This window comes from Xiphophorus maculatus, chromosome 19 (genome assembly GCF_002775205.1).
Source record: "Xiphophorus maculatus strain JP 163 A chromosome 19, X_maculatus-5.0-male, whole genome shotgun sequence".
In the NCBI taxonomy this organism is placed as follows: Eukaryota; Metazoa; Chordata; class Actinopteri; order Cyprinodontiformes; family Poeciliidae; genus Xiphophorus; species Xiphophorus maculatus.
This window is the reverse complement of record NC_036461.1, coordinates 15,298,712-15,325,739: the sequence shown is the minus strand read 5'-3', so window position 1 is coordinate 15,325,739 and position 27,028 is coordinate 15,298,712. Positions and strand designations below refer to the sequence as shown.

The 27,028-nt window shown below is 39.1% G+C and overlaps 3 protein-coding genes across 3 annotated transcripts in view; 1 reads left to right on the top strand and 2 right to left on the bottom strand.

The window, feature by feature from the left end:
- The first annotated feature begins 625 nt into the window (after positions 1 to 625).
- c19h6orf203 (chromosome 19 C6orf203 homolog) lies at positions 626 to 3,813 on the top strand. The gene is made up of 4 exons (XM_005798305.3): positions 626 to 708; positions 1,858 to 2,281; positions 3,138 to 3,210; positions 3,292 to 3,813. The coding sequence occupies exons 1-4, from the start codon at positions 690 to 692 to the stop codon at positions 3,472 to 3,474; spliced, it is 699 nt and encodes a 232-aa protein (XP_005798362.1). The 5' UTR covers positions 626 to 689; the 3' UTR covers positions 3,475 to 3,813.
- A 1,426-nt stretch (positions 3,814 to 5,239) lies between these two features.
- Positions 5,240 to 10,593, bottom strand: bend3 (BEN domain containing 3). The gene is made up of 4 exons (XM_005798361.3): positions 10,408 to 10,593; positions 8,760 to 8,814; positions 8,514 to 8,680; positions 5,240 to 7,936 (listed from the first exon to the last, which is right to left on the bottom strand). The coding sequence occupies exons 2-4, from the start codon at positions 8,809 to 8,811 to the stop codon at positions 5,708 to 5,710; spliced, it is 2,448 nt and encodes an 815-aa protein (XP_005798418.1). The 5' UTR covers positions 8,812 to 8,814; positions 10,408 to 10,593; the 3' UTR covers positions 5,240 to 5,707.
- Positions 10,594 to 16,954: 6,361 nt separating this feature from the next.
- Positions 16,955 to 27,028, bottom strand: part of pdss2 (decaprenyl diphosphate synthase subunit 2) — a 34,554-nt gene continuing 24,480 nt past the window's right edge. Inside the window, exons 4-8 of the mRNA XM_005798304.3 lie at positions 26,189 to 26,263; positions 25,426 to 25,596; positions 23,381 to 23,512; positions 21,834 to 21,869; positions 16,955 to 18,204 (exon numbers count right to left, since the gene is read on the bottom strand). Coding sequence (XP_005798361.1) covers positions 18,049 to 18,204; positions 21,834 to 21,869; positions 23,381 to 23,512; positions 25,426 to 25,596; positions 26,189 to 26,263 — 570 coding nt within the window. The 3' untranslated portion in view covers positions 16,955 to 18,048. The remainder of the gene's footprint in view (positions 18,205 to 21,833; positions 21,870 to 23,380; positions 23,513 to 25,425; positions 25,597 to 26,188; positions 26,264 to 27,028) is intronic.

Genomic DNA, 27,028 nt, shown 5'->3' with positions numbered 1-27,028 from the left:
ATTTTAGAAGGACTTGGAGAAAAAAAGCTGTCTATACTAACAAGCCAAAAATACTTTTTGAGAAATTGTTTTGTGGTCAGTATATACAAAAATCAAGCTGTTTGATCACAATAAGAAAAAAAAATGACAAGATGAGGCTTTTAAACCCAGTACCACTGTAGCTTTCTGGTTTCATACATAAAGAGACATAAAGTAATTGAGTGAATATTGAACAAAAAAGTAATGGTAGTATTTCAATTTCTTCAATTTAGTCTTAAATCAACCGATTCATGTTTTGTACCGCTGTTCAAGAGCAATGGAACAAAGCTGTACTGCTTTTAACATTTATTGTAATTGAATGTTATGTAGTCTTCCCAACTGGTTGACTGTTCAAATAGACAATTGGAAAACTAAAATTAATATGACATCCAGGCCTGTAATGAGTGCTTGTAAGCATTTGACAGTAGGAGATTCAACCTACATAGTGGAGTATGGATGCATATGACATATTTTTATCGCCATTTCATAATTTATGCAGGAGTTGGAATATTTTACTGCTTCTGAGAGAAAACGAGGTTGTTTTGATAGCATGAGGTGTCTGTTTGGTGAAAAGGCAATGCTGTAATTTCAAGCCCAAGCGATAGATGGCAGTAGATTTATAACTGCTGCTACAAATACCAGACTCGGAAAGACAGACGAAGTGCAGAGCAATGAAAGGTTATTCCTTGGGTGAGTGTTTAACACAATACAGTTTCAGCTTCTTTTAAAAAATGCTGTTAAATTGTTGTTTTCATTCTAAAAGCTCCGGGGTTGTTACGCGTGTAACCTACGAGCGCCCCGAGTGAAAAAACACGCTAAGCTAATAGCACCTACTTCCGCATAAAACCACTTACTTAATATGCAACTGAGTATGAAACATTTGGACAAAACTACACGGGCTTTAGACGGGGTCAGAAAACGCAGCAATTCAAATCATTTTAGGTTTGTTATTTTTGACGGATTGCTCACTAAGAGGAAACTTCCGGTAACATTTCAAAATAAGTGAATCATCTTCAGACATCCTCGTTTAAGCATTTTTTTATATTTATTTAAAATAATTATTGCAACTGTTCTACGTAATTGGTTGAGGAATATTTGTAAGAATCTTTGACATAAGTGACACAAACCTTGATGGAAATTTGCAAGACTTTTATTTTTTGAAGAACTGCTAAACGTAGACCTTTCGTTACTTATTTTCAGAATTATTTCACATGAATGTTGCTGAAGTGAAACATGAACATGTTTACGGGCTGATTATGTTCTTATAAAAACTCATCGACCTGCCTGTGAGGTCAAGATAATAACTTATGACTGAAGGTTGTCTTTTACCTAACTGATGTTGAGTTGCCGAGGTAACAGTTTATTGAGCTGTAAAGGAATACTCCCGCAATTTAATCATCAAAACACAAAATAAATATATACTTTAAAATAATAATAAAAAAAGTACCAACTACCACATAAACATGTGCAATAACAGCCAGAAGAAAATTAGGCTCAAGAGAGTACATTTTATGGAGCTGCTTTTTTTTTTGGTTTGAGGGCTATTTCATTTCTGTCTTTGAGTTTGAGCCTGAGAAGGTCCAATAACATTTGATTTGTGGACTATAATGGATTGGCTAAAGCTTAGTGGTCCCAAACGTCTGACAAAATGTTTAAAAACGTTGAGACTGAATCCCGATCTGGACAGAAAGTCAAAGTAGGCTACAAAAACAAGCTTAATGAAAAATCAATGCTCAAAGAGGAAAGTAAGCAGTTCAAGACCAGATCAGCAACCTAGGCAGTGGAAATATTGAATATCACGCTGAGAGCTTTTCTGATCTTGCTTTTTTTTTTTTATAGTGACAGGTTGGAGCTCCAGCATGCGAAGCCTGGTGCTGCAGGTACTCGCTATGAGGCAGTTCGGACGGTTGAACCCTCGCCACCTGCTAGCAGCTGGTTATGGACCTAGGAGGACTGAGTGGTGCCCCAGAACCATTCATACTCGGCAGCTGTGGGGCTGCTCGACTTTCTCTGCACTTGGTGGTCACCGCCCTGCCCTCAAGACCTGGTCTTTGTACCATCTGCGATTTAAAAGCAAGAAGAAAGCTCCTTCACGTGCAGCCCAGGAACAGGAAGATGATTCAGAGGATGAAAATGACCCTGAGGAGAGCGATTATGAAGATGAAGATCCTAATTTACCTAAAGATTATAAAGATATGGAGAAATATGTACCATCTTTCCGCTATGACGTTGTGTTAAAGGCTGGTTTGGATTTAGCACGCAAGTAAGTCAGAAGATTTAGGTGTCGGACTTAATTTTGCATATCTGATAAACATTTCCAAGTTTGCAGTGCGGTAAACCTCATTCCACTTTCCTTTGTTCCCCGTTTTCACTCAAATGTTTCAAATGAGAAAACAAATTTTAAATGAGATAATTTTCAGAAAATCTTTGTAAACACAAATAAAGTTTTCAATTGATGATCTAGTTAAATAGGAAAAGATCTAAACCAACTTGCTCATATGTGAAAACTGTAACTGCCCCATGTGATTAACCACATTTTTGTAGTTTATTAGGTCTGATTACTACCTGACTTGTAGAATCAAGAAGGTACCTAAAAACAACCAGTCTGACAACATGAAGCAGGATAAAAGACCTCAACACATTGATTTACAGGTTTTGACAGAGAATAAGAAACAGTCATTGACTTTGCTTCATTGACTGGTCAGTGTTGTCTACCAACATTACTGCAAGAGCACCTCAACAGCTCATTCAGCAACCTAGAGCAACATTTTAAGCACTGCAAGCGTAAATAGTTAATGTTTAGCTCATATTTGATGATCCCCAAGACTTCTGTCTCATTAGGTATGTGTTGTGTTACACCAGATGTAAAAAACACGTAATAGCAACAGTCAATCTCCTCCAGAGTTATTTAAAAAAAACCTCATGGCCAGTGATTGAGAGTAGGGGGCAAACGTTTTCACATTTAGCCAAGTTGGTTTGAAGAATTTTCCCTTTATAATTGATATTAAGGTGTGTTTTATCAGAAACATGTGACAAAAAGCCAAGCATTTAACTGGGCAGATTATTTTTCAGGACACAAACTGTAACAGGGAGACTAACTTTTTTTCTTCTCACAATAGCAAAATCGAGGATGCGTTCTACAGCAACAAGCTCCGACTAAATGGACAGAAACTAATCAAGAAAAGTAAAACGGTATGTGTCACTACCTGTTGAATAATGCTTTCCCCTGATCCTCTGGGCTCTTGCAAAAATTAAACTCTCTTGTTTATTCAGGTTAAAGTTGGGGACATCTTGGACCTCGTGCTGGCAGAGAACAGCGAAGCCAACACCGTCACTCTGATGAGAGTCATTCTCAGAAAGGTTTTAGGTGAATCTAATGATGGCGATAAATACAAAGTTTCCATAAGGAGGTGGAAAAGCCTTGAACTTGCCAAGGATGAAGCCTTCAAACCATGAACTTGTAATGAATCTGAAACAAAAGGGATAAAAGTGCTCACATGAGTGGGATTATAAATTTACCTCAAGGTACTTGCTCTCCAGTGATCAGTGGTGTAAAAGAAAAGTTTTATTTACTTCCCTCCCCCTTATATCATTTGCCAATAAATGTGCATTTTAAATGTGTAAAACTTATTCTTCTCTTTTATAGAGGTGTTTAGAGTACATTTCTGCAAATCATGTATACACTGATCAGGGTTTTGTATGATTAGGGGAGTGTTGCTCTGGTCTGTTGTGTAGAAGGAGTTGATCCAATACATCTGATCTGTATGCTTCCCTGTGGAGGTTTTCCAGGTATATCCACTGTCAGAACAGGCCCAAATTTAAATATTTGGTTATATCACAACAGCAGTAGTAAGTAAAACACCCCAACTGCTTTTTAAAACTGTGTTTATTAGAAATAGGTTATCATGACCCGTTGTCATGTTAAATTATCAGTATAACATACACTTCTATAAGAAGGCTTAATGTACAGTCATATGCCCATCAATATTTAGACAAGGACAAAACTCAGGAGCTTTGCTTCTGTACACGACCACAAATTGTTTCAAGATTGATCATTTAGCAATTAGTTTGGACTGCATTTTAGAAACACAATGCCAAATACTAGAAACTTGAGGGGTCACGTTTAAGGTTACAATTTACACTAACTAGCCACTTAAATAAGTACACCTCTTCCAGATTCTAACCTCACCTCATCTGAACACAAATAGCAAGTTAAACTGAACGTCAGAATGGGGATGTAAGTGACTTTAAAAGTCACATGGTTGAGTGTGTGAATGTTATGTGGATAAAAATGTCATTACCAGGCTGGTTCAAGATAATAAGAAAGGCAACAGTAGCTCAAATGACCAATAGTTACAGCTGAGGTATGCAGAACAGCATCTCTGAACAGGGAACTGAGGACACAATTCACACAGACTTGCTAAAATTGGACAAAACAGTTTGAAAAAAATTGACCGTGTCAAACGAGACTTGGTTTACACCAGCAGTCTCAAACTGCATTCCTCAAAGGCCAGAGTCCTGCAACGTTTAGATGTCTCTCTGCTTCAGCAAACCTGGCTCCAATATAAACTCATTAGCAGAGCTCTGTAGAGCTTCACTGCATGCTAGTGAGGCAGTTTCAGAATTTAATTGAAGTATGAAGGACAAGGGACACATTTAAAAGGTGCAGGACTCTTTCCCTCGAGGACAGCAGTTTGAAACCACTAGTTTAGGCTGAGACATTTGGATGGTGGGTCAGAATAAACAAAAAAACAGCACGGATCCTTCCTGGCTGTCATAAGTGGTTCAGATAAGTGGCAATGGTATGATGGCATGGAGGATGTTTTCTTGGCACAAATTTGGTGACTTAGTACCTTTAGTATTGTTGCTGACTTTTCCCATCTATTTATGACAGTGTACCCATCTACTGATGGCTACTACCAGCAGGATGAAACACAATGTCACGAAGCTCAAATTCTCAAACTGGTTTCTTGAACATGATGCATTTACTGCACCCCAGTCGCCTCCACAGGCACCTATAATCAAGCAGACAGGGAATCTTTGGAATGCAATTTCTAATGGGATGTGGAGCTGAAAAATGCACAACTGCATGGTCCTATTAGGAAAATATGATCCAAAATCCCAAAGGATTGTTGTCTGTGGCACCTTCTTGCGTCTATGCCACATTGAGTTAAGGCAGTTCTGAAGGCAAAATAGGGTCGAACTAACTACTATCAAGGTGTAATGAACAATCTGGTTTATGAATTAGCACAATTCAATTTTATGTTATTCATTTGTAAATCCCTTGAATCTCACCCAGTTACTTAATTTTAAACCCATTTTTGTGATGTACAGAAAGAAATTCTTAAAAATGTTCTTGTGCAAATACTCATAGGCCCATCTGTAAGTACTTTATTATTAAAACTCTGGTGGCACGATGCTACATCAGTAATTACTGCTAATAGAGAAATTGTGACTCTTAATTGTAGCTACTATTGTGGTTATAATGTGGTTTTAAGGCTAGATTTATGAAAGAAATGTGTTAGACAAGCTATGACAGCTCTGACGTATAAACAAGAACAGTTTAACATTTTTAATACATTAGAAAATAAAGTCTGAAACATCTGCTGCTGGAGGCAAAAGATAAAACATGAGCTTAAGAATGTTGTTTCAGCTTATATGCGTGTTGACTAACTGTAAAGTACTGTAACTATGACACAGTGTTTGACCTCTTGGCCTTTTTAAGAATGTCACACTTCTTGCGGTTCGGCCGCCGGCAGCGTTCGTCAATGCTTGGCACACATTCATAGTGCCACACCTCCTCCATCTTCTCCACGGGGTACACCGCTTCCACGTAATGACGGATCAACCTCAACCGGACCGGGTCCAGCTGCTTCTTGTTGCAGGCGCCCGAGTGGTTGTACTGGAGTCGTAGGTTCTCCGGAGTGAACAGCTCCGGGAAGAGCCGCACCAGCAACCGTGCGGCAAAGTTCCCAACAGAAAGGCTCTGCTGGACGACCTCCCGCACCTCAGAGTCCGATAATAGGTAGGCGGAAGGTACGGGGAAGTCCGGTTGGGAAATGGTCAGTTTGTCGAGGGGGATCTTACAGAAGTCTTTGCTGCTTTTCTCGGGAGGTAAAGAGGGAATGTCTGAATCCTCTCTAGTGTCTGGAGTGATGTGGTTGATGTGGCAGAGAAATTCCTGCTCTAGCTCTTGGCCACCAACTTTGCGCTGTTGCAGGTAAGATCTTCTCTGCTCCGTGTCCCGCCTCCTGCACCTCTCATCCAATTTGCCCACAAATTCAAGCATCCACACTCTGTCGTTCCTGGCTCGAGGGTAGACCAGCTGCACATAATGTCGGATCAGATTCACACGCACAGGATCGAGCTGCTTTTTCCCAAGAGAACCACTGCAGTTGTACTGCTTTCTAGTATTCTCATGGGTGAAGAGCTCGGGAAACATGAGCACCAGCAGGCGTGAGGCAAAGTTGCCAATGGACAAGCTACATTCATAGTTGCTTTTCAGCTGCTCTCTAGATAAGATGTACTCCTGGGGAATGCTGAAGTCAGGTGGAGGAATCTTCAGATTTTCAAAATCCACGGTTGCGAGCAGCGACTTCTTGGACTTGCGATAAGGTCTATCAAATTCACCGGCTTCTGGAGCCCCGATGACAGGAAGGTCTTCCTGAAAGCCGGCCAGGTCATAGCCATCGTAGTTGATGTTGTCAGATTCACTCCCATTCCCATTGCTGTGTGGCCCTTCCAGTGTGTCCTCCATATGCTGGATGCACAACTGAAGCCAGCTGTCCTCAGGGATGTCAGGAAAATTTGCTTCCATGTACTTCCTCAGGATCTCCATCTTGTCGGAGTCCAGAATGAGCTGGCCCACATTACTGTAACTGCTGGAGACTTCGGGAATTTTTCCCTCTTCAAAAAGCTCTGGGAAGAGACGATGCATGAGGAAAATCACAAAATCTTCCGGCGAGGAGAAGTCGTCCTGCTCTTCTGCAGCTTGAGTATTTAACCCATCATCGGACACTGGCAGGCTACCTTGCTGATTATCCAGGGATACATCCTCCTCCTGACCCTGTTCATTAATGAAGCGATATGTCTGAGGAAACTCCACTTTCATCTCATCACCAGTGACCGCCTGCTTCTTGATGAGCCGAGCGCTTTCCATGTCCCTCTGTGCCCAGAAGCGATTAAAAAAGTCATTGATCTGAAGGAGGCACTCCTCCTGCCAGACACTGTTGTTTTTCACCGAGGGATAACAAACCTCCACGTAGTTCCGGATCAGCTGCAGGTGCAGAGATTCCAGCGTTCTCTTGCTTGCCATGCAGTCATGGGGGCACTCCTTGGCTTTGAACAGTTCTGGGAAAAGGTGGACAAGCAGCTGGCAGCTGAGCTCTCCGGCGCTGGAGGTGTGCTCCATCAGCTGATTGAGTTCATCATTCGTTAGGAGATATTCAGGAGGAGGCTGGAAGTCTGCCATCCTCTCAGCAGGCTTGATCTGCTTCTTTATACGCATGACTTCCAGCGTTAGCAAGTCCACTTTACTGTGCAGCTGAGTCATGCTGGAGTTCAGGGTATTGAGGATGAAAAACATTTTCTCAATCAGTGGGTAAAGGTTTGACTCTGTTGCTGACGTCTGACCCAAGGACTCTGTGGCGGTGAGGATGTCACCTGGGCCGTTTATTTCTGGACTTTGGAGCTTCTGTGAAAGGATGCTGCTGAAGCTGAGCTGACTCAAGCCGCCGTGGTTAGCCTGCTGATCCAGACTTGGTGGGTTTCTCTTGTCTGAAATCCTGTGAGAGATGCTGAAAAGAGGCTTTCTGTAGGAAAGCCTTGATCTCTCCTGGATACAGTGGGCCTTTTCTCCAGCCATGGTGAGGCAAAGAGGCTCATGCCTGTGGCTCTCATCTGTCAGACACTTCCTCACCTACAAAGAACAAACACCTTTCAAATAAATGCCCACCAAACACAAAAGCAAAAAGAAGATAAGCACATTGATCTATACAGATAAAGTACGTTTCACCACAGTATGTTGTTTTTTTCATTTTTGCATTTCATTCCAAACAGGCAGTCTTTCTTGTTGTCTCCAATGGTTTGGAAAAATGCTTCTTTAGGCAAATTACAAATGTATGGTTAGCATATGGCATTTAATTACATCCTTTTCATGTATTCTTAATCTTCTGTAGGTTAGTTTGTGGTAATCCCAGATTTAGACTTCAATTATGATGGATCTCTTCTCGTTCTAAACTATTTCTTTGCTTACTTGGTTTGATTTGTTGGTTACAGATAAATACTTATAATATATGGTTGTTTGAAGGAAAATTTTAAATGAATTTGAAAAAAAGAGTCAAAGTTAAAAAAAACAACAACAAAACAATGAAAGACCACTAAAGCCTATAAAACTATTGATAAGGACCACCTTAAAAGATTAACAGCTTTTGTAAGATGAAATATGAGAAAATAAAAGTTGGTTAAGTAATTTAATCTAGGATTATTTTTTTTACCTCAGAGCAGACTCTGGCTCTCTTTTTACTGGTGGACTGATGTGTCTCAGCGGACGACCTTTTATTGGCCTCTGACACTTCAGGAGACCCTCCTTCATGTGGTTGAGTTCGTTCACAAACAGCAAAATCTTCTTTCTCCTTTTTAACATCCTGAATGTGCTGATGCTCTGTAAATAATCCCAGGATTAGAATAAATTAACGCAGTTATGCCACACCACACCACCGATAAGGATGTTTGTGACTTACCTTTCTCAAGCATTGCTTCATTTGAATTTCCTCCATCCTCACAGGAATTCATGGCCTAGAAAAACCAAACGCGTCACAAAAAAAACAACCATGAATAAAGTGACCCAGCCAAACCAATCACATGAGCGTTTCAGCAGAAAATATTAAGAAAATGAATGTGTACACTTGTGCAGACTCCAAATATTCTAAATAAGTGTTTAAAGTTAGACGTGACAGTAAAAAAGAAAGGAAACTCTATACAAAAATTAAGGCAGAAAGTCATGGCTTAATTGTTTGGTAGGGTCATACATTTTGCATTTGGAAACTGTGCATGCAGTCTCAATAAAAAAAAGACATCACATTGATTTTAGTTAGCTGTGCAGATTGATTAGATGCAAATTAATTTGATGCAAAGATCTTAAATAAAATAAGTTTCATTGTCACAATGGAAAAATTATTGATATTGAGATCAGTGATTAATATAATTGTCCTGTGTTAACTCAAAAGTAAACACAGTGCATTATTATGGCTTGACATGAAAGGAAACTGAAGTTTTAGATGTATATGTGACTATTCAGACTTGACGTGGTTCAGTTATCTAATCAGGATGCATTCCTTTTCAGGTTTTCCACGAATGTTCCTCTGGGAGGAGACCTCAAAGCATATCCAGATATTCTACTGCAGTGGTACCCAAAGTAGGTCCTCGAGGCCCGGCATCCTGCATGTTTTAGTTTTCTCCCTGGTTTAACGTACCTGGATCAAATGATGGCTCAGTAGAATGCCAAAGAAGAACATTGACATGCTGAAAAGGTTGTTATTACCTGCAGGGAGAGAACTAAAGCAAGCAGGATACCGGACCTCGAGGACCAACTTTGGACAAACCTGTTCTACTGTATTTACAAGGAAGTCAAAATCAGCTGTTTGGAACTATTTCTGATCGCAAACGAAAGCAAAAAGCATTGTGGAAGCAAGGCTAAGTTGCACTTAAGAAAATGTTTAAGATATGCTACAAAATTATGCCAAAAGCGCAGGTTCAGTTAAAGATTGGCAGCAAGTGCCAGGTTGTGGCAAGAAAGGGGTTTTAAAAGTACTTTTTTATCAAAGAAAAAAGGATCTAAATTCAGCAGGAGGGACGATGATGGACAGCAACAGACTAGTGCAAAGTCTTAGTGGGAAAGCGTCCAAGAATCCTGTGTGGTGCAAACACTGGCGCATCCTGTTTGCGCCACACAAACATGTTTTGCTGCTGCTTCTGCAATACATGTGGTCAGATGTCGAAAAAAATAATCTAGTACAAGCTATGACCAACACCAATAACAGTTTCGTCCTCTGCCAGTCAGAATAATGTACATTTTTATTGTAACACACATTAAGAAAATTAAGGATGATTCTGGAGTCCATGTTATCCACAGCTGTCTTCTCATTTACACCAACCAGCTACTTCCTCATTCTTCCGCCCATGACCGTTTGAGCACGAAAACACAAGAAAATAGTCAGAATGTGACACTTTCCATCCCAAACACGAGGTAAAAACTTGCTCCCTGCACTGAGAGACGAAATAGGGCCCCATCACCTGTGCTTTGTGACCGTTAATGACTCGGTGACGTTAGCGTGGACGAGTCGTGGTGAATTAACGGTAAAACGCGCGTGACCGGCGGTTGGAACGAACCTTTTCGACTCCATGTCATCCATGAGGAGGGTTAGCAAAGCGCCGGACATGTCCGCGGGCTGCAGGTGCTTCCTTTTAAAATGTAATAGTTGAGTTGTTGTTGATGTTTTTGTTTTGTTTTCCTTTTCTCGCTCGGCTTCTCGGCAGCGTCGCGTGACGTGACGTAACGGTAGGAGGCGCGCGCTTGCTGTGTCACTTCCGCTAACCCACGGAGACGAAGCTCATGAGTTCAGGGATTTTGGAGGGCTTTGAAAAACGTATTAGCTGAAGCTTCATTTTACGCAGTCATAAATACTAGATATATGTAATTAGCCTGTTTTAATGGTAGGATAAAAGCTTTTACTTTGTACTTTAGCAGTACAAAATACATCACAGAGACGTGCAAGGAGATTATTTTCTGAAAAATAAAAATAATTTAAGTAAACTGAACTCTGGAAAAACAAAAACCGCAGCATCCTCAAAGCATCTCTTTTTAGCATCTCTTCAGTCATTAACTAAAGTAATGACTGAAGCCTTTTAGACAACAACCATGAAGGTTGTATTTAAATTCTGTAAATTTACTAGTAAATTCTAGAAAATAAGTTTCAGTTTCTTCACAGTCCACTGTTTTGTGGCTTGTCATGTCATCACTGAAAAACACATTTATTGACAAATCAACCAGAGTCACAGCTGGCAAGAAGTCATGGGGTGGAATGTTACAACTGTAATAAATAAAGATCATGAGAAAATGAGAGAGATTAGTATTTAGTTTCAACAACTTAATAGGCAAACTAATGGTTTTAACAGAAAAGGTTTGTGATTTAATAAATCAGAAATTCTTTCCTTGAGAAACTCAAATTGAGCTGAGCTTTATTGAACACAATGGTAGAGTTTTTTTTTACTTTAACAAGTATTTTTCAGAAAATGTCAAAATCACACTTTAGTGCCTTTCAAACCTCATAATTTTTCAACATACCATATGGAGATCAGGAGAACTGATTGAGGAGAAAATAAATGTAAGAAATAATGATTTACCTGAATTAGGCACTGGGTCTTCAGAGGATGAACTTGTAAACTTTAAATTCTGCATCTCTGACTATGATTACAGCATCACTCAGTGTTTCTTCCATAAACATCTAATTCCACAAGTTATTAGAAGCACCACTCATTTTTCAAATGTTTGAAATAGTTTTAAATTAAAGGATAAAAATGCAGATATAAAAGGAAAAAAACCACGTGTCTCCCACCCCACCCCCCCCAGATCCCCAGCTTTCATCTGTTTTTATATAAATTTAATTAGATACAACTCCTGGGTTGTATCTTTTTAAACTATTATTTGTATATAAACAATTTAAATTGTCAACATAAGTTTATATTTTGAAATGAATTAGAGATACTGTTAGGACAAAATTAGGACACCCTCAACAATTGTCTTAGATGGCTTTTTAGTGTAGTGTATTTTTATTAATTTGAGAAATAGCCTACTACTAAATAAAATAGAAATAAAGAATTAGATTGTAATAAAGAACTCTTAACTGTGTGTTGGTGTGAAGGTGCTGGACTTTCAACATGCTATGGACCTACACACAGTTGTGGAATCAAAAAATGGTTGCGGTATTTTTGGCCATGGTGGCTCACCATGAACATTTACATGAGAAGGTACATGACATGCCAGAGCCTATGAGTACATGTGGTGTTGTTTCAAAAATTAAAATAAAGTGCAACAGCCGACAAGGAAGAGAGTAGTAGTTTAAAAACTGATGTGCTTTTTCACTTGCAGATTTTCATCTTGGGACAGATGGCCTCAGTGTCACAATTCCCATCTTGAAGTGAAAGTGGGTGTGAAAGAGATGTCTTTTCAGTGTTACAAAAATATTTAATTATGCCTGTAAGAAGACCATGTAAAATAAAAAGCTCCTGATAAAAGTGGCATCTTAAAGAATAAAAAACAGAGAGAATTTCACCAGTGTCATTTCTCTGGTTACCAATGATAATTCATAGAGCAAATATTTCACCAATATTATATAATAATAACTGCAAGCCGTAATACCTGATAACTGTAGCTTCATGACAAGATAAAATAACATTAGGTTGAACACCACAAAGTCTATTCATAGCATTATTTGAAAACAAAGGCTATAATTAAAGGCTATGCACAGACAGAAAAATACACATGAAACATATAAACAATGATAAAAAATAAACTACACGTGCTATGTTTAATTTTCAAAACATTTTTTCATACACTTGAAATACTAAAAGTCTTACATTTTAAATCAAGACGGTAGAGGTTAGCGTTTTCCACAGAATAACAGAGAAAACAGATGATGGACAACATCGCCCTCAAGTGCTCGGTGACAGAAACAACATGTTGTCGTTCATCGTCTTATTAGTACACTGCTAGTAGATTTCTGCAGCTCAAAAGTGTAAAATGTATTTCTGTGCTAAAGTTGTTTCTGTCTCTGTAACTAGTGATAATCATCACCATCATTCATGAACCCCTTTAGAAACATAAAGATATCCTGAAAAAGGATTAACGGTAATATAAGCTTCACCCCTGGAGGTTGTGAATCATTTTGATGCAGCTCTTCTGTCAGAAAATAAATCACTGCACAATGTCTAAATCTGAAAGAAAACTGATTCCATAATTAATAACATAAGCTGATGGCAGCTGAAACTTTCTTAAACAAATATTCAATTAGTTGGCCGATGCAAATGAACTGCGATGCATTAAATAGGACCGGAGCCGAGCACCAAACCCTCTGAAGCCAGAAGACCTCCCTAAACCATAATCCTGTGTTAATCATCATCTACTTTATGCACACAGTACATGTTCTTTCTCCAGCCACAAATATGTCGATACAGAGATGATATAACAAGACAACGTGTGGCTCTCATTATTCCACTAATGAGCTGTCTCCATGGCAGTCTGATCTGTCAGCCAATGAAGCGAGCAGCCTTCATTCGGGAGGGGATGGATATGTGGGAGGGTTTTGGGGGGGAGCATGGGCCAGGGTCAGCCAGGCGGCGGCTAGGGATGAGGGGCCGGCGGGCAGCACTTAACGCAGGGAAGAGCTCGTTAAAGTGTCATTTTTGGCCAATATGCTCATTGGTGTCGAAGAGGCCAATCAGCCGTACTGCTCCCATCTGAGCAGAATGACTTTCATCCATCACTGTCTGCTCTGTGATGATATTAGCAGGTGTTTACTGATAGGCCATTCGGAGGAAGACAAATGGAGATCCTAACGTCCTTTTACACTCGTACTCAAGCAGTCATTTTATATAGACTTATTCCTTATAGGGTCAGAAGACTGGGGGCTATTGCTTTTGTGGATTAATAAAAGAAGAGGTTACACGTCATTTTAAGCACTGATCAAAAACGGTCCACATTTGAACAGTTGGAAAGCCAAAACCAGATTGGAAGTGAGATGTAGTAGCAAATCTTAAACACCTGAACAGAGGTTCTGAATGGAGTTACAGTCTCAGGTGTTTTCATGATCACCAATTTTGATCATGATGAAAACACAGAAATCACCACCAAATTGATAGTGTTAGAAGAAACATATATTTTTGCTACAGGGTTTCAGTACATTAAGATTTGTATCCTTTTTAGATATATTTTTTTCAAAGTGACATAAATAATAAAAAAAATATATCCAAAGCAGTTTAAATTCATCACTTACTCGAAATCAAAACTTACAAAGTAACTTATAGTTAAACATTGACTGCTTTTGACGCTAACATGTGAGTCAATGGCTTTTTTTGTTGTTAAAGCCTTTTAGACAATATGAAGAAATAAACTGATTATGAGTCAGCTGTTTCATCTAATCATAAAGGTGATTAAGTTTCCTCAGCAATTAATATTTAGAAAAATTGAGGATTAAATACAATCCGATTTGCTTCTTCTAAAAAAGCCCAATATTGTGACAGGAAGGTGCTAAAGGAGATCCATCACCATTTACAACTTTTTGAAAAACTTTGAATTTATATAAGTTACAGCAATATTTATAGCACATAGTGCTATTTTATAGCACAATCAAGTAATAGTGTTACCTTCAGTTGTCATAAATACACTGCATATACACCAAATATTACTTAAAAGAGTCATATTTATCTCATAGGTCTTGAAATTGGCCTATGTGAACAGGCCAATTGACAACTGGCCTTTAAGAAGCACCTGCTCTTTCTGACACCCCACCTCCAGCATGTCATCACAACACAGCCTGTTACATTTCTGTCTAAAACATTGAATAAGAGCCACTAGTGGAAGAAAATCTGAAAAATAAAATAAAAACCAGGATAAAGTTTTAAAATGTTTGGGAATTACTCTGCTGTCGCTAGTCTGGAGGAGCAGAGTGGGGGAGTCACTCAGCTCCCCCACTCAGCTGCATGGCTGCCATGGGACATTCAGAGATTTCTCAAACATGAAAGAATCAATCAAAGCAACACTCCAGGTATGGAATTGATGAGGTAATGAAATCATTCCATGATGTAAAACTCAAAAAAGTAAAATTCACATCCCCCTCCTTAAAAGGGCATCCATATACAATCAATCTTTTCAGGGGGAAACTTCAAATTGGTGAAAAGCAGACCTTATGATACTTAACTGAAGTCTAAAAGACTGGGTGATTTCTGAAGGAGAGTGTGTGTGTCTGTGGGTGTGTAATTGAACCAGCCGGACGGAGCTGACCGAGTCTCTCTCTGCCGGACCCGGCTGTAATTTCACCGCTCACCGTCTGGGACCAGCCAGCCACACTTGGGCCGCTGTTCCCGCCTCATGTTTTGGATGTAAACTCAGAGCTTTCCCAGCTCCTGCTCTCTTGATACCCAAGACTCTAAAACTGGAAAAGCAAACAGAGTCTGGTTCCTGCCATATAAAACTGAAAAAAGTCCTCCATTTTCTCTCTTTCTTGCCTAAGTTTGAGCTTCATGGGAGATTTTTAGCAGATTAATGCTGGTAGCAAAATGTTTTCTAGGAATAAAAAAAAACAAACACTTACGGTTTCTGCTTCACATTAAACATTCAGCTTTATCGCTGCAGGAACTGTTTTCTCCTGAAGATGAAGCTTAAGAAGCTCATCCCATTAAACTCTCTTCTGCAACACTTGCTTTATTCCCAGTGGGAGCAACCGTTTCACAGCTATGACCAGCCTTCACTCACCAAAAAAAGTTTTGTTTGGTAACTATATTTGTCATTCTGACTGTGTCCCAGCCTCTTTTCTTGTTTGGTCCTTTTAATTTTCCATATAACTTTCCTCATGTCTCCTCACGGCGAGGATGAATATTTCATGAAGAGCCCGAGGCTTTCCCTGGCCCAAGGAGAACCTCGCTGTACCCACGAAGCCAAACCAGAAAAGGATGTGGACGAACAACAGAGAGACAAACAGGAGGCTAGTTTTTAAGACGCTTCTCTCCACCTTCCTTATCTAACCTCTTTTCAGTCATCCGCCTCCGTTTCTCCATCATGCTCACATGCACCTTCCACCTGTCAGTCTGCAGGAATTCTGACATTCACTTTCTACAAACCTTAGAAGTTTTCCCATCATCAGGATTCAATCAAACTTTTCCTTTTCTTTTTGCAAGACGAGAGTGCTTATCAATTACTTTAATTACTTTACATCCTAATATTTGTGCTCCCAAAAGTTTTGGGTCACTTTGGTCGAACTTCCAGATATGTGAACAGAGCATTGAAGGTGCTGTTAAGAAAGGTTGATTAAAACAAGAGGAGGAACTTGATTGCTGAAATTCTTTCTCAGAAGGAAAAATAGGGAAACATTTTACTTTCAACTGGAACCCAGCAGTTTGAGTCATATCTAAAGAAACAGTAATACTATACTAGCTCCCATTATTTGGAAAAATAAGAAATTATGCGCAGTGTAAATTTCTGGCTAACGCAGATTCTTATTCTCTTGTTCTTAATTTCTGTTTCTGCATTTTCATCGTGAAGCACTTTTGGGGTTTTTTAAACTTTAAAAAGTGTTTTAGAAGTAAACTTTGTGTGCTTACTTTCCCTTAAAACTTGTAAAAAAAACAAAACAAAAAAAAAAACAACTGTTGATCTCTGTTTCTGAGTTGTTAAAAGGAAGTACAATGTAGCAAAGTCCCAACATTTATAAAATATGTTGCAGACACTAAATGAAAAATGAGGAGAGATGCAGCAGTCAAGTGGCCAAAGATGATTGCCTTTGAGATTTTGACTTTTGCAGGTTATTGGCTAAAATACTGAAAAATCACTTTTTTTTTCTCATCTAAATAATTACATCAAAACTAAGAAACTGAACACAGCAAACATCAGCTTAAACGTTGATGCACTTATTTGTGTTCAATATGTCTTTAAAAATCCGATAAAAAATTCATGGTCTGACACATACATGAAGAAATCTGTTAATTGGTTCATTTTCTGTTGGACTCAAAACTACCTGTAGTTCCTGAATCAAAGAACCTCTGCAAATTTTTTCTCTTTTCGTCATAAAAGAAACATTTGCAATGTCTAAAACATTGAATAAAGGCCAATAGTGGAAGGAAATCTTAAAAGTAAAATAAAAACCAGGATAAAGTTTTCAAATGATCTCCATTCATATATTTATTATGTTTTCTTTGTACCGTTTCAAGTTAAATACAAGTTTTGAGTAACTTGTAAATAATTACATTCTGCATTTCTTTTACAGGAGACATACTTTTCTTCCCTGTTCCCTCTTTGTACACTCTGTCCTTCAGGTGTAGCCGGCGTGAGACGGACAGCTGCCAGCGGTGGCCTGGCTTCACACCTTAGCTGCGCCGCCCCCCATGCCCTCCACAGACAGCAGCCTGGGAAACCACAGGCCACCAGGCTGGCGCCAGTCTGTACGGCTTAGAGCAGGGCAACCGGCCCAATCAATACCTCTGCATTTCCTGTCCATTTGCTCAGGTCTCTTCATTAATAATTACTGCTTGGCGGAGCTTCAATGCGCTCGCTGGCTGGCCCATAGGGGAGAGGTTTGGGTGACCTTTCCCCGCCCCTGGGTTGCCTCAAATCTCTCTCTTGCTCACACATAAACACACACACACAGACAGATAAACAGGCATTGGGACTGACATAACAAGGCAACATTGATGACATTACAACTCCTGCAGTAAAGCAGTTCTTTGCTGCATAATTGGTAAAACAGGACCCTTTTCTGTAGTGAAGCTCCTCAGTTTGGCAAAGAGTAAAATTTCAAGCAGCTACAGTTTAGAGCATCAGCTTTGCACTAACAAGTATGTTAAATAGTTTAAAAAAAAAAAGAAAACCGGACATTTTGAGAGTAAGTATTCGTTAGTGCCTCACTTGCTGTTCATGGCACATTTTCCAGATGACACTAACAATTCATCAAAACATCTTAAATGATGTTCTGCCCGGTATGTGGCTGTGCTGATAAGCCAGGTAACAAAAAAGAGACAGTTTTTTTTCTTTCTTTAAAAAGCAGTCTGCCGGTAATTTTCCCCGAGCAGGAGAGGGGGAGTATCGGAGCTGCAAAAACATCTGGCACGAAGCCGGAGTGATGAGTTTTTATTCGATGATGAACAGTTGTAGGAGTTTCTGAAGAAAAAACACGAAGACGGCGTCATGACCAACCCAAGACTCTCTCAGTTCTCCACAGAGGAGTGTGTCTCTATGTGCGTGTGTGTGTGCGCGTGCTTGGGTCAGAATTTGTTGACGGCCGAGGCGATGTTCTCCAGGGCGGATCGAGCCTCAGAGGAGGGGAAAGCCTGGATGGCCTCCAGAGCCCTGTTGCTATGGTAACGGCACAAGTCCACCGCCGAGCTCACGCCTTTCTCCGACTTAACCGCTGCCAGGAGCTGCGGAAGGAGGGAAAGCAGGCATTAGTTTGTCACGTCTGTGTCAGCGCTGCCACTGTGCAGCTGTCAATGAATGTACAGGAAAAGTTAGTTTGCTCTTAAAGTCGGAGCATGGCCGTCAGTTTCCTCCGCACAAACACGAACACACCGTCAGCTGGAATGCAGGTTCCCTTGTTAATCTGCAAGCTTAAAGTTGGACTTTTGTTGTTTGGAAAATTGAGACTCTTAGCTTTCGTATCATCTGACTAATGATACTTCATTTCACTACAATATAAAATATAAAGTAATGAACCAAACTCTTGCCAAGTGTGCCTCTACAGATCTCTTCTGTTGCGAAAGTGATCATTTTATTTATTATTCAGGGAAAACATCTAATCGAACTGACCTGGTCTTACCTGAAAAATAAATGTACCCTTAAACATAATGGGTACTTTAAGTACCCCTTACCTCTGTGTGGAGGAATTTATCCCCCTCTCCTTTGTAAATTGTTTTCTTTCAGCCACATTAGAGAGGTCTTCAAGCATAAATGATGGCGACTCAATAAGATTTAGACCCAGACTTTGACTACGCCACTTCAAAACTCTCATTTGTTTTTTGAGCCATTTAGAGATTGGCTTGTGGTGTGCTTTGGATCACTGTGTTGGAATGCTGTTGAGCTTAAGGTCACAATCTGATTGTTGGAGATTCTCCTCCAGGACGCTCTAGGAAATGAATCTATAAATTACTGCAAGTCATTCAGGTCCTGAAGAGGCAAAGCAGCCCCAGCCCACCACACCACCACCACGTTTGTAAGTATAATGCTCTTTTTCTGAAATGCTGCCTTAGCTTTACACTACATGTAACAGGATCCACACCTTAAGTTCCACTTACACCTAATGGTAACATTGAATGTTAGATATTTTAGACAGCCTTTACCGTTTTTTTTTCAGTCAGTCATGGTTTTCACATTGGAACTTTGCCTTGGATCCCGTTTCTCTTTCATGTTGTTAAATCATGAATATTGAGCTTTAATGAGGTAGGGGAGGCCTTAGCTGTTGTTCTGGTGTTTTTTATTGACCTGCTGAGATAATCATTGCTGCACTCTTGGAGTAATTTTGGTCGACCCTCCATTGCTGGGAAAGTTCACTGTTCCATGTTTTTATACATACTCTCACTGGGGCCAGGTAGCTTTGGATAAGAATTATAATTTGAAAACCGTAGTTTGTATTTATCTTTGTTCAACATTAAGATTTGTTTGGGGATTTGATACTTTAAAATGTGACAAAAAAATCCCCAAAAGAATTCTGTAAGAAATACTTTTTTTTTTACTTCAAAATAACACTGCTTAGTTTGCACATCCCATTCCCTCATTCCAACATGTTGAAGTGGAAGACATCAAGTTCAATAAGCATTAACAGCAGCTTTGAGTCTGTATTTTTTTGGGGGGGGGTTTCTAGCTGCGTGTTCCTGCTGCTGCACTGGGACATCTTTTTGCTGAGGGCGTTTTGCCTCATGAATTCTGGAAGTAGAAAACCCCCGTAGGCCTTCCTTTAAGAAAGAAGTTAAATAAAAAAAATAACTGTAGGAGCTAAACTCAAAAACATCCTGCCTGCTTATTTATTTTTTAAAAAAAATTTGCTTTCTACATGCATTTTGTACTATCCTGCCTGCTACCTTTGTTTCTTTCTGCATCAGTTCCCTGATGCTTTTATTCCCTGATCTCTGCTGTTTGGATTAAAGGTCCAGCTCTTCATAGAAACTGGGAAAAAGAAAGACGTAGTCTTTTCAGCATCAAAACCCTCCAGCCTATCTTCATGCTATTAATATTCAGCAGAGGCACCTGGGAATATAGTAGTGTATATCGCGCTGTGCAGCAAACTCTGCAGCAGGTGATCTGCCCGCATCTACCCCAGTCATATAATCTGGATAATCAATGTAAATAAACAGCTAAAAACACAGCAAAGTAAGTATTGCTTTTCTAAACTTTTTACATTGAGAAAATCCTCTAAGTGTGAGCAACTAGTTTAAACTTTCAGCCAATCAGAGATCTCTAACTTCACAGCAGTGTGCTCCTGTTTCTTCCAGCAACTACTGCTGGACAGAATCCCTTCCCTTTAAAAAAACAAATAGAATGGAAACGAATGGCATGAAATGTGAAACATTAGGCACGTAATTAGAGAAATAACACAGCTTGTAACCAAAAAGATAGAACATGGTGGTGGCAGCATCACTCTCTGGTTTCTGGGGCTGGTTTCTTTGAGTACCACTGCAGTTTTTGTTAAGGTTCGTGAAATTCTGAGCAGTTTTAGATACCAGAGAGTTATGACCCAAAACCTTTATGCACCTGCTAGAGTCCAAGCATATGTGAAAAACACAAAAGAATGGCTTCATGAGAGAAAACTAATTCTGAAAGAAAATCTGTGGGGCAATCTGAAGACGGCTATGGAGAAGAGGCATCCTCCATTTGTGTGTTATGACGGAGTTAGACAATGTTTGCAGAGAAACGTGGATGAATACAACAAAACACTGCCCCAAAAGAAGCCCCAATGCTGAAATAAAGATGGTTTAAATGATTTGTGTTATATATTTACATTTTCCCTTAAAATATATGCTAATTTGTACATGATGTACATGTTACATTCAAATTAAAAGACTAAAAAAAGCCTATAAATAATTTATCCTAGTCAAATTTTCTTCTCCAAAACAAAAACCTGGTATTATAACGGACTGCGTACACTTAGTATTGATCGAATAGATTGGTCTCTTTCATGCCTGGATTTACAGGAGACAAAACTCAAAGAATAATTGAATTATTTTAGGAGTAATTTGAATTCTAAAGAATCACAGTTTTTGAGACACATCATTTTTTCATTTCTGGGCCAAAAGTATCAGGGGGAAAAAAAGAGAGAGAGAGAGAGAGAGGCCCACATGTCCTGTTGTCCAAATCAGGGTTACTCAAGGTCTGTTACAGTTTTTCTTTGGCTGCTTTTTTACTCTTCTGCTGTTTATTAAAAGAAGATATCCGCTTTTGTTTCCTTTGTTTAAGTAAGGACAATCTGGCTTTCAGGGTATCTTCCTTCAACTATTACTGCAACAATAATGAGAAATGTGGTGAATCTACATAGCTTGCTTCAGAAGGTGTCTCTCACTTCTTAACACAAAAAAATAAGGCAAAGTGTGGTTCAATTTAAGAAAATCTGTTTCTTTTCTACATTACATTTCATCATAGAAATCATGCAGATTTTTCTAGGTAAATCCACAACATTAATGTTTTCTCCTCTCTAGCTTCCCTCCTTGGTTCCCCTTAAAAACTTCTCTCCTCTTTTCGGCTGAAGGAGATTCTCTCACAATACCTCTTGTCTCAGAGCCTCGATGTCTCCTCCACAAATAGGCCTCGGTAACCAATCCGTCCAGCTCTGGTTTCAGACGGGACCAGATAACACCCCCCACCCCCCTGAACGCTCCCCAGACCCCTCCCCTCTGTTGCTTTGGTCCCATTCCGGCCTCACACGTTGACTTTGGAAAGGCGATTTCCTAACTTCGACATGAGTTGCAGTGAAAAGACATCCAGACTGTTTCTGGAAATACTCAAAGAGGTGAAAAAGGTGAAATTGAAAAACAAGGCATGATAGTTGAAAATTTCACCTTACCTTACTATAATCCAACTGGTTTCTCAAGGTCTTTGCCTTGGAGACAAAACAGAAGAGTTCATTTTAGTGAAGATTTTTGGTTGTTTTGAACTAAATTGCAAATTTCATTAATTAAAAAAAGCCTAGAAGGCAAAAAGTTTTCTTTCTTCAGTGATGTATGCAGGTGTTATTTCCTCTTTTTTTAACCCCTTTTTCACTTCTGTTGGGACTGAACATCGTTACTAGATTGTGACGCAATCTCTTTAAAAACGGAGAGCAGACTGCTCATAAGTGTTAAAACTGCCACTGCGTTGGTGCTTTTTGCTTTGTAAATGAGAGATTCAGACAAAATAAACTGGGGGTTTCAAATAGGGATTTTTTTGTCCTGGCTACATGGAGATGTGCAAATGCTCATTTTGAGGTCATAAAATGTGATTCCTGTTTTTATTTTTAAAAAATCTTTGGTGTTTAGTAGATATTTTCTCATGTATTAATAAATACGGCAGTTATTAAGATCTCCTCTTCTCTCTATGACTAAAGTTGATTATGGAGGTGATATATTGCTTTATGCTGTTATGTTTTTCATTTATATTTGTCTTTTTAAACTTCTATTCTTTAGGAGTCTTCTTTGCTTGTGATTCAGATTTAATCTGGGGATTCCTAAAAGTTTTTCCAACTAAATATCACACTGAGAATAGCAGCAGATATTTCTGCAAATGTTAGGTTAAAATGCAGAATATACAAACAGATAATGGTTGAACAAATGGATCGATAGATGAAACTTTTGGAAAGGTAACAAAGTCTAGAAATACAAATATTTTACATTATTTTTTCTATTTATCTCACTTATCTACATTTTGAAAATATATCAAATTTCGCAATTGTTTCCAGAAATTTTCTTCACCAGCTTTTAAATCCCATCAGTGAAGCTTTCTATTTCTTTCCTAAGTAAATTTTGAAGCGTTGTCACTATCTTTATGTTACCACATCCAGTAAAACCTTCAATGTATAACCAGAATTACAGTTCAAACAACTTTTAAATTACTCTGTTGACAAAAAGATGAGGAAATCAGAAGATTTGTAAATTTTTAGCACAATATAGAATATGTTAGTACAATTATGCTTTGGTGGAGGCATTCTTGAGACATTTTTAATGTATTTTTTTGTAAACACTTACAATACAGATCAGAAAACCCCAGAACATACAGCAGTAATAAAAAGTAAAGTATAAAAAGTGATGGTGCTTAAGTTTCAAGCCTTTTGACTTAGTGACAAAAATTGATTTCCAAATTTAATTCTAATTAAAAGTTTAAAATTTTCACCACAGAATCTGACTCTTTAGTGCACAAACAAGCAGCTTCTCTTCACTGCATTTAAACTCAATGGGTTTAGGAAGCATTAGAGCAGCTGGATTTAACACTTTGCTTCATCTCTGTGAAATAAACAAACTGAGATCACAGCTGACTTGTGCAGCCTAACTGGGTCTTGATTTAAATTTTTTTTTTTTTACAGGAGATGGTAAGAGTCACCACAACCCCTGACAGTGTGACTGACTGTCCATGTTTTACCTCCTCGAGCTGCTGGTGCCACTTCTCCTTCCCGACGATCTGACGGTGGAAAACCACCGGGGCGGCGCTCAGGCTGAACGAAGTCATCTCTCCCAACCTGCTCTTCACAAATGGCTGCAGGTCAGAGTTCAGCTGTACAAAGGTGGAACACATAAACAGTCAATGATGCTGCTCCGCAACATTCAGGCTACCAATTACACCGTCACACTGGAGGAAAAAGAAAAAAAAAAAAAGTGGTTGAAGTGACATTTGGCTATCTTACACTGGGAGAGGTCCTGCTAATGAGCAGTGGGGTGGACAGTTTGGTGAGAGGCAACAGTCCTGATGAGGACAGTTCTTCCTTTTAAGAGCTCATTTCAGCGTTCACCATGCTGTGACTCCAGCGTGCTGCAGAGGCCCTGCAGATCAGCAGCTGCAGGGAGCCTCGGCAAGAAATGGCAAACCACTGCAGCACTGTGCATAAGGTCGTCCAAAAACTACTCAAAAAGCACAAACTTTGCGTTGCATTTAGGTTGTGTCCTAATAACATTCAGGTTCAGTACAAAACAACCGTTTGGAGCATCCTTCCAAATTTCTGCATTTCATCTTTTTGCCTGTGTCCTCTTTCTACAACGTTTCTTGCCAATTCAATTCCAGTTTGAAGCATTTGATTAACACAGATACAGTGAAACTAGAGGAGGGCCAATTACTCATGCTTTCAGACATTTCTGCTCCATGTGGATCGGAAGCTCATTTAGTCTTTTGCTTTGATATAACTTCATCACAGTCACAAAAAGTACATCTGTCACAGGAGGGATAAAGCTTGCTAAGAAAAAAAGGAGTGTTAACGAAAGTGAGACAAAATTAAAATTTATTCAGTTTTCCGCACCAAATTTGTTACGTTTCACAGCAAACATATTTATCCCTGCATGTTACAAGCACAAACTTCAGTAAATTTTATAAGGAAAGACCCTAAACATACAACCAGAGCTGCAATGGAATGGTGTAAATCGAAGCCTGGTTATCTGTTAGGACGGTCCAGTTAAAGCCCACATCTAAATTAGAGAGGCACAGATCCAATATCAATATCTGTATCGGTGCTAGAATTGAAAGAAATTCCAGATAGGGAATCAGTGACAATGTGCCTGACCCATAAGGACAAATATATTCAGTCTAATTCTATTTTTTGTTCTCTGAGCAACATAAGGCTTTGTTATTTATTTTACATTATATTTAGAGTTACTAATTGATCTTTCTGAACTATTTGAAAGGATCGCTGCAGTTTATTTTTTTTATCAATTTCAGTTTCTCTATTATTTATCTACATTGGCTGTTATACTTCTAATTGCACTGACTGAACAAATTAAAGTAGTGTTATTTTTACATCTTTGGTGCAGAGCTATCACATACATTTTTAATTCTGTTCATTTATGTTTGTTCTTTGGAAAAAAAAGAAGAAACATTTTAAGTCAACTCAGTGTTTTTCTGCATCAGATCAGAATCGGCCGATACTAAAGCTCAGTGAAAAAAGTGGATCGGTGCATCACTAATCTAAATCAAATTGAGACTTTGAAAATTGTTGTCCACAGCCAATCTGATTGATCTGGAGGTAATTAGCAAAGAAGAATAGGAACAATGTTCACTCTAGTAGAGACAGATACTATATAACAAGCTTACAGATTTAGGTAATGGTGGTTTTGCAGGCCATTAAATCAGAGGAACGAAAACAAATGCAAACAATTATCCAGAATTGAGTTTTGGTATATCATAAAAATTTTCTATAAGCTACACTGAAGTTGGTGGTTGGTATGTGACAAAATGTGAAAAAGTTCAATATTTTCTTAAAGCACAGTACCTAAATGTGTATTTTTTTATTAGATTTCTTTTTATTTTATTAAATAACCTCTGTCCAAGTCTTCAATAATATCAGATTTCTTAATATTTTCCTTCCAAGTCGCCAGAAATTCTTCAGTAAAGAGGAAAATAAAATCTGATAAGCCAACACAAATTCAAAGGATTCCATAAAACATTCTGTGTGGTTACTGTTTTCGTTCCCTAAGACTTGCCTTGTGACCCAGCGATAGATGTTTCCCATAGAGGTAGGCCAGTCTTTGGGCCTCTCTGTCGTGCTTAGCGAGCTGCATGGCGGCCTGACAGCTCTTGGCCAGCAGTGCCCCGTGGGACAGAAACGCCTGGTCCTCCCAGGGCGTCACGTCCATGCCGTCGCCGAGACCGTCCTGCGGGGCAAACAGTGGCAGACGCTTCAAAGTTCCCACAGACGAACACACAGTTCCTCAAATTGAAACAAGACATTTCACTCAGGCTTTTCCCACAAATCCTGCAGCCAAAAGATGAATACCACAGAGGGGAAAACAAATCCTCTAAAAGTCATGTTTACAGAAAAAAACGGTGCTGTTATAATTTCTACCATTTTTACTAAATTTAACAAAAGGAAAAACATTTAGGCCCAGGCAGAGAAAGGTCATTGTGAATGTAGAGCATTACCTAAAAACAGAGTAATTATAGGGAAATCTATTTCACTGCAGCCTGACAGCACTGTGGTCAATTTGAATCAAGAAAGTCCGTCTTGATTCATTATTTATTAGGATGTTTTCTCATTTACAGGCAGCTGGTAGCACCTAATGTCAGAACCAACCAAGGAGAAAGACTCACTATTTATTCAAGTCACAGCTCTACTCCGAGATTTGTGACCTTGATGCACCTAAAACGTGGAAACGTCTTTTTTTCTGGAAATTTAGAATTTTCTTTTCTAAGAGCAGCAATTAGACCAACTCTTTAATGTCATGTTCTCAATAGTGACTGATTTACCTCAACGTTGTAGTAATTCTCATAATATATTCCTTGGACTAAATCCGAGATGGCACTGGAGATCAGTTCAACGACCTGCCAAACAGAAAAAAAAAACATAAATAAATTCTTCAAACACTGTAAAAATGTTAGAAAATCTTATATACATAAGAGTTGATTCTGGTTGGTAAATGTTCGTACAAAGTGTTGATTTCATGAAGTCTAGGATGGACAGCTAAAGGTAAATCACAGCTTGATTCGCCTCCTTTCTAAAACTGAAACTGAGGAGATGAATAAAGACATCAAAAAGGAAAATAAAAAGCTAAGAGCGCTAAAGAAGATGTCTTACAAACGTGTTCTAAGGCACACTTGATGTCAACCAACGTTACAGACAGAGGAGAAATATCAATTAGTAACATCCTTTCAGGATTTACTTTAAGCTTTAGATCAAAGGCCTAGAAAGTATTGCACGTCTAATTAATTTAGCTCAAACCTCATGCTTTGTTAGAGGGATTTCACTAAGAAGCAGCGTCTGCATATGATTGTCTTAGATTACAGTTTGAATCAAAGTTGAGATCTTTGATTCACTCACAGAGGAATCTGAACTACTGAGTATCTCCCTCATTATAAATCACTAACGGAAGAGATTAAACTAAAACGTAGACATAAATGAGGTCGATCAACACCGATCCGCTAATCATGCCATCCATAACATTCGCAATTAAAGCCACAATTTCTCCTGTGATTGAATCGGGAGCGCCTGAACAGCTGGTTCGGAGGATTAATCTAAGGTGAGGTGTGCTGGGCGCCAGGTGAAGCGCCGCTCAGCTGCTCATTACCAGACCACAGGGCGAGGGGTGG